We start from the raw sequence: 19,832 nt of genomic DNA, 5'->3' as shown, positions 1-19,832 counted from the left end.
TTTGTTTTTTATTTTCATATATTAAATACATAACAGATACAACAAGGTGCTTCTAATGGGAGATTGGGCAGACAAGAAGTCATGGTCGGAGTTCACAGTTGAACGGAACGTTTTTCGGCTCGGAGTTCAGAGATTCGGTGATTTCGTTTCTTTGCTCTGACATTTCCAGTGATATTTGTTACATTTCCATTGCAGAAAACAGAACAGGCAGCACTGCGGGTTCTCCACATTTTTCTCCTCACCCTTCGCAGGAACAGACGGGGTGTAATAACATTCGATAAATGTCCAATGATCACGCACGTGCACAGGTGAGAATTCAGCCTTTTGGAAAGTTGTCTTTACAGTAAAAGCTGTACCTCTGTGGGACGGCAACCCCCCAGGATCAGGCAGACAAAGGTCACTGTATAAAATGTTTTTTTTTTTTTAAAAAGGCAGCTTTTCGGTGTGAGGGGGAACAAACGACGGTAACACACAGATGTCGATCCTGAGAAATATTGGATAGTTGATTGCATTCCTTTGGGATCAAATACAAGCAAACACCTGGAGTGTGTGTGATTGCTGAGAGACAGGTCCTCTTTGTTTTTTTGGCTGTGTGTGATTGCTGAGTGACAGGTCCTCTTTGCTGTGTGTGATTGCTGAGTGACAGGTCCTCTTTGCTGTGTGTGATTGCTGAGTGACAGGTCCTCTTTGCTGTGTGTGATTGCTGAGTGACAGGTCCTCTTTGCTCTCTGTCTGTGTGATTGCTGAGTGACAGGTCCTCTTTGCTCTGTGTGATTGCTGAGTGACAGGTCCTCTTTGCTCTGTGTGATTGCTGAGTGACAGGTCCTCTTTGCTCTCTGTCTGTGTGATTGCTGAGTGACAGGTCCTCTTTGCTCTCTGTCTGTGTGATTGCTGAGTGACAGGTCCTCTTTGCTGTGTGTGATTGCTGAGTGACAGGTCCTCTTTGCTCTGTGTGATTGCTGAGAGACAGGTCCTCTTTGCTCTCTGTCTGTGTGATTGCTGAGTGACAGGTCCTCTTTGCTGTGTGTGATTGCTGTGTGACAGGTCCTCTTTGCTCTGTGTGATTGCTGAGTGACAGGTCCTCTTTGCTCTGTGTGATTGCTGAGTGACAGGTCCTCTTTGCTCTCTGTGATTGCGGAGTGACAGGTCCTCTTTGCTCTCTGTGATTGCGGAGTGACAGGTCCTCTTTGCTCTCTGTGATTGCTGAGTGACAGGTCCTCTTTGCTGTGTGTGATTGCTGTGTGACAGGTCCTCTTTGCTCTCTGTGATTGCGGAGTGACAGGTCCTCTTTGCTCTCTGTGATTGCTGAGTGACAGGTCCTCTTTGCTGTGTGTGATTGCTGTGTGACAGGTCCTCTTTGCTCTCTGTCTGTGTGATTGCTGAGTGACAGGTCCTCTTTGCTCTGTGTGATTGCTGAGTGACAGGTCCTCTTTGCTCTGTGTGATTGCTGAGTGACAGGTCCTCTTTGCTCTCTGTGATTGCGGAGTGACAGGTCCTCTTTGCTCTCTGTGATTGCGGAGTGACAGGTCCTCTTTGCTCTCTGTGATTGCTGAGTGACAGGTCCTCTTTGCTGTGTGTGATTGCTGTGTGACAGGTCCTCTTTGCTCTCTGTCTGTGTGATTGCTGAGTGACAGGTCCTCTTTGCTCTGTGTGATTGCTGAGTGACAGGTCCTCTTTGCTCTGTGTGATTGCTGAGTGACAGGTCCTCTTTGCTGTGTGTGATTGCTGAGTGACAGGTCCTCTTCGCTCTCTGTCTGTGTGATTGCTGAGTGACAGGTCCTCTTTGCTCTCTGTCTGTGTGATTGCTGAGTGACAGGTCCTCTTTGCTCTCTGTCTGTGTGATTGCTGAGTGACAGGTCCTCTTTGCTGTGTGTGATTGCTGAGTGACAGGTCCTCTTTGCTGTGTGTGATTGCTGAGTGACAGGTCCTCTTTGCTGTGTGTGATTGCTGAGTGACAGGTCCTCTTTGCTGTGTGTGATTGCTGAGTGACAGGTCCTCTTCGCTCTCTGTCTGTGTGATTGCTGAGTGACAGGTCCTCTTTGCTCTCTGTCTGTGTGATTGCTGAGTGACAGGTCCTCTTTGCTCTCTGTCTGTGTGATTGCTGAGTGACAGGTCCTCTTTGCTGTGTGTGATTGCTGAGTGACAGGTCCTCTTTGCTCTGTGTGATTGCTGAGAGACAGGTCCTATTTGCTCTCTGTCTCTGTGATTGCTGAGTGACAGGTCCTCTTTGCTCTGTGTGATTGCTGAGTGACAGGTCCTCTTTGCTCTGTGTGATTGCTGAGTGACAGGTCCTCTTTGCTCTCTGTGATTGCGGAGTGACAGGTCCTCTTTGCTCTCTGTCTGAGCCTGGCAGGGTCTCGGTGACGCCGAGCGATCCCAGGAATGGCAGTATCAGGGGGACGGCACGTGGCCAGGCGCCGTCGTCCTCATGGTGTCCTGGTTTTTGCCGTCCCCCCGTGGTGAGGATGTCTAAGTGGGTCACAGACTGTCTGCGTTGCATCATCTGGGGCGCGCACGCGTAAGAGGACAATGAAACGTGGTGGTGGAGCTTCTTTTACACGCACAGTCTGAGCCGTCCTCGTTGTTGTTGGCGCAGTCTTTACACAACGGGGGGTCCTCTTTGTCGCGGTGATGGTCGGCGGCTGAGGGGCCCGGGTGGTGATTTTGGGGTCCGGTCTCGTTTTCTTGGGCTGCTTCTGCGCTCACCGGTTCCCAGTCCCACGGCGATCGGTTCTCGCCCCTCTCTGTCTTCTCTTCCGCGGGCTCGCCGTGCGTTTGTACTGCGACCACGCCTGATGGGCGGAGCAGTCCGTTTTGCTCTTCGAAACGACACTCCTTGGTCTTGATTCCGACCGCCTTGAGCAGCGTGTCCATCTGCTTCATGTAGTCCAGATGTCCGTTTACCTGCAGGGAGGAGACAGAAGGAATTACGAGCCGGCCGACCGCCCCCTAAAACTGCCAATTCCTGACCACTGGGGAGGGAAGGCTCATTGATGGAGGTGGGGAGGGGAAGGCTCATTGATGGAGGTGGGGAGGGGAAGGCTCATTGATGGAGGTGGGGAGGGAAGGCTCATTGATGGAGGTGGGGAGGGAAGGCTTATTGATGGAGGTGGGGGGAGGGAAGGCTCATTGATGGAGGTGGGGAGGGAAGGCTTATTGATGGAGGTGGGGGGAGGGAAGGCTCATTGATGGAGGTGGGGGAGGGAAGGCTCATTGATGGAGGTGGGGGAGGGAAGGCTCATTGATGGAGGTGGGGGAGGGAAGGCTCATTGATGGAGGTGGGGAGGGAGGGCTCATTGATGGAGGTGGGGAGGGAAGGCTCATTGATGGAGGTGGGAGAGGGAAGGCTCATTGATGGAGGTGGGAGAGGGAAGGCTCATTGATGGAGGTGGGGAGGGAAGGCTCATTGATGGAGGTGGGGAGGGAAGGCTCATTGATGGAGGTGAGGAGGGGAAGGCTCATTGATGGAGGTGGGGAGGGAAGGCTCATTGATTGAGGTGGGGAGGGAAGGCTCATTGATGGAGGTGGAGAGGGAAGGCTCATTGATGGAGGTGGGGAGGGAAGACACATTGATGGAGGTGGGGAGGGAAGGCTCATTGATGGAGGTGGGGAGGGAAGGCTCATTGATGGAGGTGGGGAGGGAAGGCTCATTGATGGAGGTGGGGAGGGAAGGCTCATTGATGGAGGTGGGGAGGGAAGGCTCATTGATGGAGGTGAGGAGGGAAGGCTCATTGATGGAGGTGGGGGAGGGAAGGCTCATTGATGGAGGTGGGGAGGGAAGGCTAATTGATGGAGGTGGGGGGGGGAAGGCTCATTGATGGAGGTGGGAGGGAAGACTCATTGATGGAGGTGGGGAGGGGAAGGCTCATTGATGGAGGTGGGGAGGGAAGGCTCATTGATGGAGGTGGGGAGAGAAGGCTCATTGATGGAGGTGGGGAGGGAAGGCTCATTGATGGAGGTGGGGGAGGGAAGGCTCATTGCTGGAGGTGGGGAGAGAAGGCTCATTGATGGAGGTGGGGAGGGAAGGCTCATTGATGGAGGTGAGGAGGGAAGGCTCATTGATGGAGGTGGGGGGGAGGGAAGGCTCAGTGATGGAGGTGGGGAGGGGAAGGCTCATTGATGGAGGTGGGGAGGGAAGGCTCATTAATGGAGGTGGGGAGGGAAGGCTTACTGATGGAGGTGGGGAGGGAAGGCTCATTGATAGAGGTGGAGAGGGAAGGCTCATTGATGGAGGTGGGGGAGGGAAGGCTTACTGATGGAGGTGGGGAGGGAAGGCTCATTGATAGAGGTGGAGAGGGAAGGCTCATTGATGGAGGTGGGGAGGGAAGGCTCATTGGTGGAGGTGGGGAGGGAAGGCTTATTGATGGAGGTGGGGAGGGAAGGCTCGTTGATGGAGGTGGGGAGGGAAGGCTCATTGGTGGAGGTGGGGAAGGAAGACTCATTGATGGAGGTGGGGAGGGAAGGCTTATTGATGGAGGTGGGGAGGGAAGGCTCGTTGATGGAGGTGGGGAGGGAAGGCTCATTGGTGGAGGTGGGGAAGGAAGACTCATTGATGGAGGTGGGGAGGGAAGGCTCATTGATGGAGGTGGGAAGGGAAGGCTCATTGATGGCGGTGGGGAGGGAAGGCTCATTGGTGGAGGTGGGGAAGGAAGACTCATTGATGGAGGTGGGGAGGGAAGGCTTATTGATGAAGGTGGGGAGGGAAGGCTCGTTGATGGAGGTGGGGAAGGAAGACTCATTGATGGAGGTGGAGAGGGAAGGCTCATTGATGGAGGTGGGGAGGGAAGGCTCATTGATGGAGGTGGGGAGGGAAGGTTTATAGATGGAGGTGGGGAGGGAAGGCTCATTGGTGGAGGTGGGGAAGGAAGACTCATTGATGGAGGTGGGGAGGGAAGGCTTATTGATGGAGGTGGGGAGGGAAGGCTCGTTGATGGAGGTGGGGAAGGAAGACTCATTGATGGAGGTGGGGAGGGAAGGCTCATTGATGGAGGTGGGGGGGAAGGCTCATTGATGGAGGTGGGGAGAGGGAAGGTTCAGTGATGGAGGTGGGGAGGGAAGACTCATTGATGGAGGTGGGGAGGGAAGGCTCATTGATGGAGGTGGGGAGGGAAGGCTCATTGATGGAGGTGGGGAGGGAAGGCTCATTGATGAAGGTGGGGAGGGAAGGCTCATTGATGGAGGTGAGGAGGGAAGGCTCATTGGTGGAGGTGGGGGAGGAAGGCTCATTGATGGAGGTGGGGAGGGAAGGCTCATTGGTGGAGGTGGGGAGGGAAGGCTCATTGATGAAGGTGGGGAGGGAAGGCTCATTGATGGAGGTGAGGAGGGAAGGCTCATTGGTGGAGGTGGGGGAGGAAGGCTCATTGATGGAGGTGGGGAGGGAAGGCCCATTGGTGGAGGTGGGGGAGGAAGGCTCATTGATGAAGGTGGGGAGGGAAGGCTCATTGATGGAGGTGAGGAGGGAAGGCTCATTGATGGAGGTGGGGAGGGAAGGCTCATTGATGGAGGTGGGGAGGGGAAGGCTCATTGATGTAGGTGGAGAGGGAAGGCTCATTGATGGAGGTGGGAAGGGAAGGCTCATTGATGGAGGTGGGAAGGGAAGGCTCATTGATGGAGGTGGGGGAGGGAAGGCTCATTGATGGAGGTGGGGGGGAAAGGCTCATTGATGGAGGTGGGGGGGGAAAGGCTCATTGATGGAGGTGGAAAGACTCATTGATGGAGGTGGGGGAGGGAAGGCTCATTGATGGAGGTGGGGGGGAAGGCTCATTGATGGAGGAGGGAAGACTCATTGATGGAGGTGGGGAGGGAAGGTGGCCGATCAGCGTAAACTAAACGAATGGCTCCCTATAGAATAACCCGCATGTAGCTGAATCCTGTAATCGTCGATATAACCCGAACTGGTCCATTGTGTAGCAAATGCAAGACTGATCTCTACTACATGCTGCAATTAAATACTAATCCAATAAAGAAGAAAAAACCTGCAGAAGAGAAGAAGCCGTGGTTTCTGATACACTGCCCCTGAACAGCAGCTTCTATCCGAGGCTTCTCACAGATGCGGCGCCAGCATTCCTTTTAAAGAAAAATAAAGCGTCTGCAGAAAAAAAGGGTTAAAAAAAAAAAAAATCTTAAAACAAATACAGAAAAGCCCAGCGAGATCCATTCCAGTTCAGTTGGCTGCAGAATCTGATTATTTCTCTTCGTGAGCGTAAAAAGTCGTTCCGGCGCGCCGCGGATTTCCCATTCAGAGTGACGCAGCTGCGGGTCGCCGACGAGACAATGGGACGCCGCGAGACGTTTTAGAAAAACGTACACAAATGGCAATCAAGAGCTGTAAAGTGCAAAACAAAAGACGTGAAAAAAGCGTGCAGCGTTAATTACGGTGGAAGGGCGCACAGGGTCTTGTTGTTTGGAGCAGCTGTTCCTTCGCCCAGCGCCTCTCACAGCAGTCGCTCCCCCCCCCAAGGGGGCTGCGAAAAGGACAGCGGGTCACCGCGTTTACCTCAAGGTGTAATTAGTTTCGGAGAGGTGGGGGCGTTGACGCTGATTAACTGGTGATCTTTTTTTTTTTTCCCTTTCCTCGGAATTAACCCGATGACAACCCTGCAGGGGGGGGGGGAGACGCGAGACGCCTGAGAGGGAAAACAGAGTTTAGAGATAGGCATTTATAGCGCGGAACGTTGGCGCAGACACGGGGGGGCACGTGAGCGGCTGCAGTGCTGCGCTATCATTGCTGTTAAAGGAGATCTACAGATGTAGCACCCAGTCCCAGGGGGATTGGGGGTACCCAGTAGGGGGCTGGAGAGTGCATAAAACAAGTCTGGGGCCTAGCCAGTGCCAAGGGGATGGGGGTACCCAGTAGGGGGCTGGAGAGTGCATAAAGAAAGTCTGGGGCCTAGCCAGTCCCAAGGGGAGGGGATGGGGGTAACCAGTAGGGTGCTGGAGAGTGCATAAAACAAGTCTGGGGCCTAGCCAGTCCCAAGGGGATGGGGGGTACCCAGTAGCGGGCTGGAGAGTGTATAAAGAAATTCTGGGGTCTAGCCAGTCCCGAGGGGATGGGGGTACTCAGTAGGGGGCTGGAGAGTGCATAAAACAAGTCTGGGGCCTAGCCAGTGCCAAGGGGATGGGGGGTACCCAGTAGGGGGTTGGAGAATGCATAAAGAAAGTCTGGGGCCTAGCCAGTCCCAAGGGAAGGGGATGGGGGGTACCCAGTAGGGGGCTGGAGAGTGCATAATGGAAGTCTGGGGCCTAGCCAGTCCCAAGGGGAGGGGTGGGGGGTACCCAGTAGGGGACTGGAGAGTGCATAATGAAGGTCTGGGGCCTAGCCAGTCCCAAGCAAATGGGGGTACCCAGTAGGGGACTGGAGAGTGCATAAAGAAAGTCTGGGGCCTAGCCAGTCCCAAGGGGAGGGGTGGGGGGTACCCAGTAGGGGGCTGGAGAGTGCATAAAGAAAGTCTGGGGCCTAGCCAGTCCAAGGGGAAGGGGGGTACCCAGTAGGGGGCTGGAGAGTGTATAAAGAAAGTCTGGGGCCTAGCCAGTCCCAAGGGGATGGGGGTACCCAGTAGGGGGCTGGAGAGTGCATAAAAAAAGTCTGGGGTCTACCCAGTCCCAAGGGGATGGGGGGTACCCAGTAGGGGGCTGGAGAGTGTATAAAGAAAGTCTGGGGCCTAGCCAGTCCCAAGTGGAGGGGATGGGGGTACCCAGTAGGGGGCTGGAGAGTGCATAAAGAAAGTCTGGGGCCTGGAGCAGCCAAGTTCTTGTCCAGGAGGAGAAGTTCCCAACCTGAGAGGCTGTGGCCCCTTCTGAACAGTCCAGCTGCACTTTTGCACTCCCTCAGCTGCCGAAGGTCCAATACAAAATGACTTTTAAGAGCTTCGGTAAGCGGGGATTCCCGCTGGTTATACATCGGCGCCCCTTCATCCATCTCTGATAACGTGTTGGCATATTACGAAGGGCTTCGGTAATTCTTCTGACATATATTCCAGCAAAATCCCAACTCCGATTCCCAGGACTCGTGGGGCGGGGGGTGGGGAGGAGAAGCCAACTCCTCCGCGCCCTCCTGAATGTCAAAAGCTTTATTCGCAGTGACAGGTGCACTTTGGGAAACCTTTCTAAGTGCTCAGGCAGAGGAGCTCCGTCTTCGGCGTCGGTCTTAAAATGTGATGTGTGCGCGTCGGGCTGTTATCTCCCAGATGGACGGTGATGGGCTTTCTGTGTTAAAAGCCCGAGATGAAATGGCTCTGAAGACGCCGGCCTGTAATTTTCCTCACCTGATGGACCCCCACCCCCACCCCCCCTCACGGTGTAGCGCTTTGTGATGGTTGAGTGCTCTTTCTTGGAAAAAGGCCCCCCCCCCCCAGAAGATGCGGCCCATCAGCCTCGCAGGCGCTACAATCTACCCGGATGGATCTGCAGTCTTAGCCGGGGGGCCCGCAGGCAGCAAATGTATATTTCACATCGTTTCCATTTCTCTGAAGCTGACAGGCAGAGCGAGTGAGCGCGGCGTGTTATGGCTGATTTACCAAAACCGGCGAAGAGGAAGAAATGAAGATGGTGCCCTGAGCGACCAGCCGTATATCTAAGGCACACTAGAATAAATGGCGGGTGTGTCCGGTACGGGGTGCGGCGCCGACTCATCACCGCCTGCTAGCAACACACCAGGAGGTGACCAAGAGACGAGCTGCATTTTTCGGATAGTCATGACCTAAAAAGAAGGCGCTCTGAATTATTCTGCCGTTTCTTGACGGCTGAAAACGCTGTGATTGGCGGGCATCTCGCCTTCTGGCATAAGTCCCAGAGCGGAGGAGTCTTCCAATTTGAAATTAAATTCACCCCTTTAGAGCTCCACTAGATTCTGAGTTACGTCATGAGCAGCTACCCTGCTGCATCGCATTATGAAGGTTTTAGCGTATGCTGGTCATGCCATGGGGACTGTCTGCCTACTTCCTGGTTTCATGGGTCAAAGGGGACTTCCTGGGGCATAAGGGGCATTCTAAGGGTGAAGGAGCTTCCCAAAAGAGAGGGGGGCCATCCAACGTAGGACAGAAATCATGGGTAGGAGGCTCTTTAGGTAGAAGGGGCCCTATACAGGGTTATGGAAGTTTTTTTCCAGGAAAGCCAAGGCCGTGCAAGGCTTGAAGGGCTTGCCAAAGATTGTAGGTTTTTGGAAGAGTGGAAAGGGCCCTTCCAAGCATGAAGGGGCATTTCAGCAGGAGAGAGAGGTTCTAGTGATGGAGGGGCTTTTTAGGGGGTCAAACCTGTCTTTCCAGGGCGGAAGAGGCTTTTAGAGAGGTGAGGGAGTTTTACAGGAGAGGGGGGGCATTCAACATAGGACAGCACTTCTGGGCAGGAGAACCTTTAGCGAGGTGGACCTATACAGGGGTAAGGAGGTTCTTTCCAGGAGAGTCATGGCCTTTCCCGGGTTAAAGAAGTTGCTTTGGGATGGTGGGCTTTTTGTAGGAGTGGAAAGGGACTTATCAACAGTGGAAGGTCTTTTTCGTTGGTTGAAGGGCATTTTCGGAGAGGAGAGGGGCTTTCTAGTGGTAGAGGGGCTTTTTTAGGGTTTGAAAGGGGCTTTCCAAGGGTGGCGGAGGCTTTTGCAGAGATGAAGGAGCTTTCCAGAGAGGTGGAGCCATCCAATATAAAACAGCACTCCTGGGCTGGAGACCTTTAGGGAGGAGTGCCTGTACAGGGGTAAAGAGGTTCTTTCCAGGAGATTCAAAGTCTTGAGTGGAGGGGCTTGCCAGGGATGTTAGTATTTTGTAGGAATGGAAATGGGCTTTCCGATGGCAGAGGGACTTTTTATTAGTGGATGAGCATTTTGGCGTAGAGATGTACCTTCTAGTGGTGGAGGGGCTTCTTTTCTAGAGATAGAAATTTGGGGCCATCCACGGTAGATTCCTGGAGGACCTTTGGGGAGAAGTGGGGAATCGGGGCCTTTCAAGAGTTGAGGGGCTTACTAGGGAAGTTGGGATTTTGTATCTTTCTGATGGCAGAGGGGCTTTTAATTGGTGGAGGAGCATTTTGGTGTAGAGATGGACTTTCTAGTGGTGGAGGGTCTGTTTTTCTAGAGATGGAAAGGTGGGGCTATCCACCGTAGAGTAGCACTGCTAGGCTGAAGGACCTTCAGGGAAAAGTGGGGAATCGGGGCCTTTCAAGAGTTGAGGGGCTTACTAGGGAAGTTTGGATTTTGTATCTTTCCCATGGCAGAGGGTCTTTTTATTGGTGGAGGAGCATTTTGGTGTAGAGATGGACTTTCTAGTGGTGAAGGGTCTGCTTTTCTACAGATGGAAGAGTGGGACCATCCATGGTAGAGTAACACTCCTAGGCTGGAGGACCTCTAAGGACAAGTGGGTAATGGAGACCTTTCAAGGTTTGGGGGGGGGGGGAGTGGAAATGGCTTTCCCAATGGAAGAGGGGCCTTTGAATTGGCGGAGGAATATTTCAGCAGTGGAAATGGACTTTCTAGTGGTTGAGCACTTCCCCAACTTGTTCATTCCCCGACTTAGTTGGGGTAGGTGGTACACTTTGGCGGGGGTGGGTCAGCCACGCCTTGTGACCTTTGACATCCGGGAACCTGCCTTCTGACCTTTGACTTCTGGGGGAGGTCCCTGTTCCATTTCCTGAGTCCTAGCCTTATTCTTTAAGGGGAAACCCTAACCCCAACCCTAACCCTAACCACTTTTCTCGAGATGGTGAGGTGGTGGCTATCCATGTTTAGGTAGCACTCCTGGGCTGGAGGACCTTTTAGGAAATAGGACCTCTACAGGTGTAAAGATGTTCTTTCCGGGGAAGTCAGGGCCTGCCATGGGTCGAGGGTTTTGTGGGATTTTGCACAAGTGGAAAGGGGCTTTTCAAGGGGCGGAGGAGCTTTTATCGTGATGGGTGGCCATTCCAGAAGTGGAGGGACTTCCAAAATACAATAAATGTTTCACAACAAGGTGCGAAAAATGACTTTGTTGCAGCAAACTGTTAAATCGAAAACTCCGGGAACCTGAAGCTGTTGAAAGGCCACTCCTGCGTGTTTCTACTCTGTCATCAGAGTGAATCTCGAGTCTGTTGGAGACCAATTCCCAGAGGATTAGGACCTGAGAAAAGGCCCCTCGCTGACACGCGAATTCACGCGGCGAGAGGCGGTCGTGTCGGATTATCCCCAATCCTTTTGAAGGAGTATAAGTGCGGCGTGCGGCAGAGGGGGATCTAAGATTAATTAAGTCTGATTGTATCATAAGACACGGATCTCATTTTCCGATCCCGGCGGGGGCTCGGTGTGAAGAGGGTGCGTAAGGGGGGAGGGGGGAGTGCTGGGGAAGTAGTTATCCTCTCCTTGTTCCCGAATTCTTCTGATATCCCAGAAAAGCATGCGGATTACAGAGGGAAGCTGCCAGGCAATCCTATAGAGAGCAGGGTGACCCAACCTCTCCGATATAATCCTCTCTGATCTAATCTGCAGTCCACCATAAATGGTGGCTATGCTCCGTCTATAAGAGTCACCTTGGCAGAGGATATAATAAAGGGATTTTGACGACCAATAGACAGAACTTAGCATTTAAGGGGAATCCCATGCACTTTTTTTCCAATTATGGTTCCCTGCCGCTCCCCCCCCCAATTCAGCTACTCGAGAACTGTCCCCATCTTCCTCCTTGGTCCAGCACTGGTGGTCTTCCTCCCGAAAGCTCAACGCTGGGTCATTCTGCCCATTTGGTAATAGGGGTTTACACTGACCATCAATGTAATAGGGGTTTACACTGGCCACCAATGTAATAGGGGTTTACACTGACCATCAATGTTATAGGGGTTTACACCGGCCACCAATGTAATAGGGGTTTACACTGACCATCAATGTTATAGGGGTTTACACCGGCCACCAATGTAATCGGGGTTTACACCGGCCACCAATGTAATAGGGGTTTACACTGGCCACCAATGTAATGGGGGTTTACACTGGCCACCAATGTAATAGGGGTTTACACTGACCATCAATGTTATGGGGGTTTACACTGACCACCGAAGTAGAGAAGAGGACTCTTAAAGTTCTACTTTAAATGCCCCAATTGGAATTGGAGACCCTCCACCTCACAACTTACAGGACTTAAAGGATCTGCGCTCTCTTCACCCTACCAACCTTGCTACAAGGGGATAAAGAGGCCACAGAAGGGTCACTTACCACCGAAGACAGGTCCACATTCACCATCCTCCGGTCATCCAAGTCCACCGGCTGTAGACCGGCCACATTCAGCTTCGCCGAGGAGCTTCTGTACACGAAACCCAGCAGCCAATCCCCTCTGTAAGACAGGATGAGACTCATCGGTACAGCGCCCCCACCAGGGGAGAGGTCATAGGGAAACACAGCGCGAGATCGCCAGCACCGCCGTTCTTCCCGATAGGTGAGAACGTTTTCGAGCCATTCTTGTCATACATGCGGGCAGTACCGGGGCAAAGATCCAGAATTGAGCCCCCCCTCCCCCACCGTTGATGCATGCATCTATTCTTGCTTCTCTGCTCCCGGGGGCAGCTGTCCCTCCTGCCCCCCCCCCCCCCCCCATGCCAACTGATACCAGTACAGAAACAGGCGATATCCCCCACTGCGAAGACTGGTATCAGTACAGGGATAGAGGATCTCTCCCATCACACAGACTGGTACCAGTACAGGGATAGATGATCTCCCCCATCACACAGACTGGTACCAGTACAGGGATAGATGATCTCTCCCATCACACATACTGGTACCAGTACAGGGATAGAGGATCTCTCCCATCACACAGACTGGTACCAGTACAGGGATAGAGGATCTCTCCCATCGCACAGACTGGTACCAGTACAGGGATAGAGGATCTCCCCCATCAAATAGACTGGTACCAGTACAGAGATAGAGGATCTCCCCCATCACACAGACTGGTACCAGTACAGAGATAGAGGATCTCTCCCATCACACAGACTGGTACCAGTACAGGGATAGATGATCTCCCCCATCACACAGACTGGTACCAGTACAGGGATAGAGGATCTCTCCCATCACACATACTGGTACCAGTACAGGGATAGATGATCTCTCCCATCACACATACTGGTACCAGTACAGAAATAGAGGATCTCCCCCATCACACAGACTGGTACCAGTACAGGGATAGATGATCTCTCCCATCACACAGACTGGTACCAGTACAGGGATAGAGGATCTCTCCCATCACACAGACTGGTACCAGTACAGGAATAGATGATATCCCCCATCACACAGACTGGTACCAGTACAGGGATAGAGGATCTCTCCCATCACACAGACTGGTACCAGTACAGGGATAGAGGATCTCTCCCATCACACAGACTGGTACCAGTACAGGGATAGATGATCTCTCCCATCACACATACTGGTACCAGTACAGAAATAGAGGATCTCCCCCATCACACAGACTGGTACCAGTACAGGGATAGATGATCTCTCCCATCACACAGACTGGTACCAGTACAGGGATAGAGGATCTCTCCCATCACACAGACTGGTACCAGTACAGGGATAGAGGATCTCTCCCATCACACAGACTGGTACCAGTACAGGGATAGAGGATCTCTCCCATCACACAGACTGGTACCAGTACAGGGATAGAGGATCTCTCCCATCGCACAGACTGGTACCAGTACAGGGATAGAGGATCTCTCCCATCACACAGACTGGTACCAGTACAGGGATAGAGGATCTCCCCCATCACACAGACTGGTACCAGTACAGGGATAGATGATCTCTCCCATCACACATACTGGTACCAGTACAGGGATAGAGGATCTCTCCCATCACACAGACTGGTACCAGTACAGGGATAGAGGATCTCTCCCATCACACAGACTGGTACCAGTACAGGGATAGAGGATCTCTCCCATCGCACAGACTGGTACCAGTACAGGGATAGAGGATCTCCCCCATCAAATAGACTGGTACCAGTACAGAGATAGAGGATCTCCCCCATCACACAGACTGGTACCAGTACAGGGATAGAGGATCTCTCCCATCACACATACTGGTACCAGTACAGGAATAGATGATCTCCCCCATCACACAGACTGGTACCAGTACAGGGATAGAGGATCTCCCCCATCACACAGACTGGTACCAGTACAGGGATAGAGGATCTCCCCCATCACACAGACTGGTACCAGTACAGGGATAGAGGATCTCCCCCATCACACAGACTGGTACCAGTACATGGATAGAGGATCTCCCCATCACACAGACTGGTACCAGTACAGGGATAGATGATCTCCCCCATCACACAGACTGGTACCAGTACAGGGATAGAGGATCTCCCCCATCACACAGACTGGTACCAGTACAGGGATAGAGGATCTCTCCCATCACACAGACTGGTACCAGTACAGGGATAGATGATCTCTCCCATCACACAGACTGGTACCAGTACAGGGATAGATGATCTCTCCCATCACACAGACTGGTACCAGTACAGGAATAGAGGATCTCTCCCATCACACAGACTGGTACCAGTACAGGGATAGAGGATCTCTCCCATCACACAGACTGGTACCAGTACAGGGATAGAGGATCTCCCCCATCACACAGACTGGTACCAGTACAGGGATAGAGGATCTCCCCCATCACACAGACTGGTACCAGTACAGGGATAGAGGATCTCTCCCATCACACAGACTGGTACCAGTACAGGGATAGAGGATCTCCCCCATCACACAGACTGGTACCAGTACAGGGATAGAGGATCTCCCCCATCACACAGACTGGTACCAGTACAGGAATAGATGATCTCCCCCATCACACAGACTGGTACCAGTACAGGGATAGAGGATCTCCCCCATCACACAGACTGGTACCAGTACAGGGATAGAGGATCTCTCCCATCACACAGACTGGTACCAGTACAGGGATAGAGGATCTCCCCCATCACACAGACTGGTACCAGTACAGGGATAGAGGATCTCCCCCATCACACAGACTGGTACCAGTACAGGAATAGATGATCTCCCCCATCACACAGACTGGTACCAGTACAGGGATAGAGGATCTCTCCCATCACACATACTGGTACCAGTACAGGGATAGAGGATCTCTCCCATCACACAGACTGGTACCAGTACAGGGATAGAGGATCTCCCCCATCACACAGACTGGTACCAGTACAGGGATAGATGATCTCCCCCATCTGCGCTGGGAAAGTTGTCATTTGACAAAAACGCTGGTACCCCTCCCCCACAATCCCTGGCTCCCGATTCTATTCCCGGCCATCTGTAATCAGCGTCATTGTTTACTGGATTATTCATCCTCCATCTCTCCCGCACACAGGAAGACACAATGTGATGAGACGCTCGGAGACGGAACATATTTACTCCCCCCGCTTTTATATATATATATACGCTACTTGTCACTTTACCCACAATGCACCGCGGCGCCGCCGGCAATCTGTCCGCGCTGAAAATTCCTTCATTGATTCCTCCTGTATTGTATTGTCTGCCCTCGCGTTGTACAGCGATGCGCAAACTGCTGGCGCCATAGAAATCCTGTATAAGAATAATGACGCTCGAATGCCCCCCCCATCACCTCTCCTTCCCCCACCAGCCCCTGAAAACTCCAACCCGATTGACTATGGGCAACACAGACAGTTCGTATTTCAGGCCACAATGTTCATTTCTTATGATCGTCGGCTCCACCTAGTGGCCCTAATGTGGTATTTTCCTGATTGTGGTATTTCAGGGAAATACCGTATTATGGCCACTAGATGGAGCTGAGGATCCGAGGAAGTAAACATACAGTGGAACCTCGGATTGCGAGTAACGCCGTTAACGTGCGTTTCGCAATACAAGCAACTGTGTTTTTAAAAATCCTGACTTGGTTTGCAAGTGTTGTCTCACAACACGGGCAACATTCAAGCCACAGCAGTGGGGGGGGGGGGGGGGCGCTGGAGCCGGTCTGAGCCATTCGAAATGCTCAGAAAACCTCAGAAATACGCCTTTCCAAGGTGTTCCGAGTTCAGCTGAGCTTTCCTCTGGCCTTTCCGAGTGTTTCTGAGGCTCTCCGGCGCCCTCCCAACCCCTGGCCACATGTGGTATTGCATGCCGTTGAAGTCAATGCGGAACAAATTACAGTGGAACCTCGGATTACGAGCGTAATCCTTTTCCTTGTAATCCAAAGCACTCGCATATCAAAGCGAGTTTCCCCATTGAAGTCAATGGAAACTAAAATAATTTGTTTTCCGCATTGACTTCAACGGCATGCAATACCGTTTGCGGCCAGAGGTGGTGCGGGGCGCTGGAGAGCCTCAGAAACGTCCGTAAAAGGCCCGAGGACACGTCGGCTGACCTCGCCAAACGTCGGAAAAAACTGAGTATTTCCAAGGCTCTACGGCGCCCCCCACACCTCTGGCCACATGTGGTATTGCATGCTATTGAAGTCAATGCGGAACAAATTACAGTGGAACCTCAGATTACGAGGATAATCTATTCCAGTTTCCCCATTGAAGTCAATGGAAACTAAAATAATTTGTTCCGCATTGACTTGCAATACCGTATGCGGCCATAGGTGGGGGGGGGGCGCTGGAGAGCCTCAGAAACGTCTGTAAAGGCCCGAGGACACCTCGGCTGACCTTGCCAAACGTCGGAAAAAACTGAGTATTTCCAAGGCTCTACGGCGCCCCCCCACACCTCTGGCCACATGTGGTATTGCATGCCATTGAAGTCAACGAGGAACAAATTACAGTGGAACCTCGGATTACGGAGGATAATCCTTTTCCAGGAGAATGCTTGTAATCCAAAGCACTCGCATATCAAAGCGAGTTTCCCCATTGAAGTCATTGGCCCAGATTCAAGAAGCAATTGCGCCCGTGTAACCATAAGTTACACGGCGCAATTGCTGACTTGCTCCGGTGTAACGAGTGCTCCTGATTCAGGAACCTCGTTACACCGACTGCAGGCTAAAATCTGCATGGCATAAGGCTCTTATGCCACGCAGATTTTAGGTTGCATTCTTGCGGGGGCCGCTAGGGGGCGCTCCCATTGTGATCAGCGTGTAGTATGCAAATTGCATACTACCACTGATTCACAAACTTGCGCGGGCCCTGTGTACGCCAGGTACGAAGTTTCCGTACGGCAACTTTAGCGCAAGGCTGCCCCTTCTAATAGTAGGGGCAGCCAATGCTAAAGTATAGCCGCCGTTCCCGCGCCGTGAAATTTGAATTTCACGGCGTATGCGTAAGTGATTCGCGAATGGCGCTGGACGCCATTCACGTTCACTTTGAAGCAAATGACATCCTTGTGACGTCATTTGCCGCAATGCACGTCGGGAAAGTTTCCCGACGGAGCATGCGCTCTACGCTCGGAGCGGGAGCGCGCCTAATTTAAATGATTCCCGCCCCCGGCGGGATCATTTAAATTGCGCACGCTTACGCCGGGCAATTTTGCCGGCGCGCCCTCGCAAGTTACGGAGCTACTGCTCCGTGAATCGAGGGCAGTGGCGCAAATTTGCGGGGGCGCAGGGCAAAATCGTTGCCCTGTGCCTCTGTAAGTTTAGCGCAAAACTATGCTGAATCTGGGCCAATGGAAACTTCAATGGCATGCAATACCGTATCCGGCCAGAGGTGGTGGGGGGCGCTAGAGAGCCTCGGAAAGGACAGAGGACATGTCGGCTGACCAAGGCGAAACTGAGTATTTCCGTGTATTTCAGAGCATTTCCGAGGCGCCGATGGTGTGTTCTGGCAGGTTGGGGGAGGTGATTTACGTACCTGCAGTAACCATTGATGATCCGTCCGGCTACAACGCGTGTCAGGGGTTTCCATCTCTTGGCGTCTCCTTCCACCGGGGCTCCCAGCAGCACCACGTCCTCTATGATCCCCTCCGAGCCTGAAATCGGACATGGAAGAGAGATCAGAGATGTATCGATCGTTCTAGATATGAGAGAGGATGCGTAGAGGGCTCCTCCCCAAGCCGTGTTCTTTAGAGGCCAAGGTCTATGTTTATGGGACCAATGAGACTGGAAGAGCTCCATGGAAGCTGGGCAATGACTTTCTATTGGAGGCGGAATCTCTTAAGCCCGGGGATTCCTGACTGGTTACTAAAAGAGGGTGGGCGGGGTGAAACCAGTGACCATGAAAAAAGGTTCGAAAAAATGATTGACTTTAAAAGTTACCAATCATCAAGAAATAAAAACAACCAGTTGCATCATCTATGTGTCCCACCCATCAAGATGTCTTGAAAACCTCAACGCGTTTCAACTCGTAGAGAGTCTTCGTCAGGGGGAAACCGAAACGGTGCCTTCGAAAAAGTATTCATACCCCCTTGAAATCTCTCTGTAGCAGAGGAGCTTACACTCTAATGTCCCTCCACAGTCACACACTGTTGTTATTATTATTATACAGTGCCTTGAAAAAGTATTCATACCCCTGGAAATTCCCCACATTTTTTCATGTTACAACCAAAAACGTAAATGTATTTTATGTGAGAGACACAAAGTGTCACATAATTGTGGAAGGAAAATGATAAATGATACAAATAAATCTGTGAAAAGTGGAGGGGGGGGCATTTGTATGGCGCCCCCCGGAGTCAATACTTTGTAGAACCCCTTTTCTCTGCAAGTCTTTTTGGGGGGGTCTCTACCAGCTTAGCTTGGGGGATTGTTGTGACCTGAACACAAAACTTCCTGCAGAGAATCAGCCGGCCGCTGACGCGTTTCTCTCGTGTTGTAGAGGGAAGTGGTCCCGGCGTCGGTGAGAAGCGGCTGACTTATCTACCGGAATTGTGACGACCGATGGGAGGGGCTTACCGGATTCCTGCGCCAGTTCCTGCAGGCAAAAGTAAATGACCCGAGCGCCGAGACTGAAGCCAATCAGAGTCACCGGTCTGTGTCCCTGGAAAAGGAGAAAGAAGTGTCCAAACACCGATCGAAAAACCGACCAACCAACCGACCCCCACCAGATCCATGACGGGTTACAGAAAGTTCACAATCATCCAATAAAAACATTTGTCTTGTGTTCATCTTACCCACACGTGCCTCCCATTCCAATCCTATGATTCTCTATGTACTTCTATCATCTACACGAGGGATTGCACACAATGCTTACCCCCCATCTTTACTTGTCGCTTCCCTTTCCCCCCCTTTTCTCACTAGCCCTCCTTCTCTGCACCCCCCCTGTTTCCTCACTAGCCCTCCTTTCCTGCACCCCCCCTTTTTTTCACTAGCCCTCCTTTCCTGCATCCCCCCCCCGTTTCCTCTCTAGCCCTCCTTTCCTGCATTTAGTTTAGGAACCTGTGGCGTGAGAAGACGAAACACTTTGAGGGGGTCACACACCCACCAGACGGAGGGGTTCCTGAGCTGCCAGAAACAGGTGTAACTGACAATCTCCCTCTAATGAGCAGATATGATCTGCATGCTGAAAGACGGCAGTTATCCTGTGCAGATTATGAAAGGCTGCTTCACCACATTCCCACCCGGAGCGGCTTGATTCACCGTGTAGACAGTTGGTCAAACTCTTCCACAAGAGGGTGAAAGGGACCCATCCTCAGGGGATTCATCTACTTGTATCGTAAACTTGTGACTTGGATACTGTCATGGATCTTGAGATATTAAAGTGTTTCTACTTGACATCTGTTACACAGGAGAGGGACATTCAATGCAAGGACACCGGCTTTTGAAATGCTAAGTGGAACCAGCTTGTGAAATACCTTTTATTGTGTTCTGCAGGTTAAGAGCGGGTGTCGGAGACAGTCCGTCTGGCTAGAATTGGGGATTGAAGGTTAATTGAATCTATTATGTATGTTTGAAGATGTATGTGTTTACGCTAAAGGACTTTGTATTGTTCTAAAGGTCAGAAGCCTGTCAGCTGTATTGA

At 52.2% G+C, this 19,832-nt stretch overlaps 1 protein-coding gene across 1 annotated transcript in view; it reads right to left on the bottom strand.

Annotated features, from left to right (window-relative positions):
- Window positions 1–2,175: 2,175 nt before the first annotated feature.
- TMCO4 (transmembrane and coiled-coil domains 4) overlaps window positions 2,176–19,832 on the bottom strand; it is a 55,054-nt gene continuing 37,397 nt past the window's right edge. Inside the window, exons 11-14 of the mRNA XM_040327044.1 lie at window positions 18,767–18,851; window positions 17,730–17,847; window positions 12,161–12,278; window positions 2,176–2,904 (exon numbers count right to left, since the gene is read on the bottom strand). Of these exons, the coding sequence (XP_040182978.1) occupies window positions 2,500–2,904; window positions 12,161–12,278; window positions 17,730–17,847; window positions 18,767–18,851 (726 nt within the window). The 3' untranslated portion in view covers window positions 2,176–2,499. The remainder of the gene's footprint in view (window positions 2,905–12,160; window positions 12,279–17,729; window positions 17,848–18,766; window positions 18,852–19,832) is intronic.

Source organism: Rana temporaria, chromosome 10 (genome assembly GCF_905171775.1).
Source record: "Rana temporaria chromosome 10, aRanTem1.1, whole genome shotgun sequence".
Taxonomy (NCBI): domain Eukaryota; kingdom Metazoa; phylum Chordata; class Amphibia; order Anura; family Ranidae; genus Rana; species Rana temporaria.
This window is presented reverse-complemented; position numbering and strand designations above follow the sequence as displayed.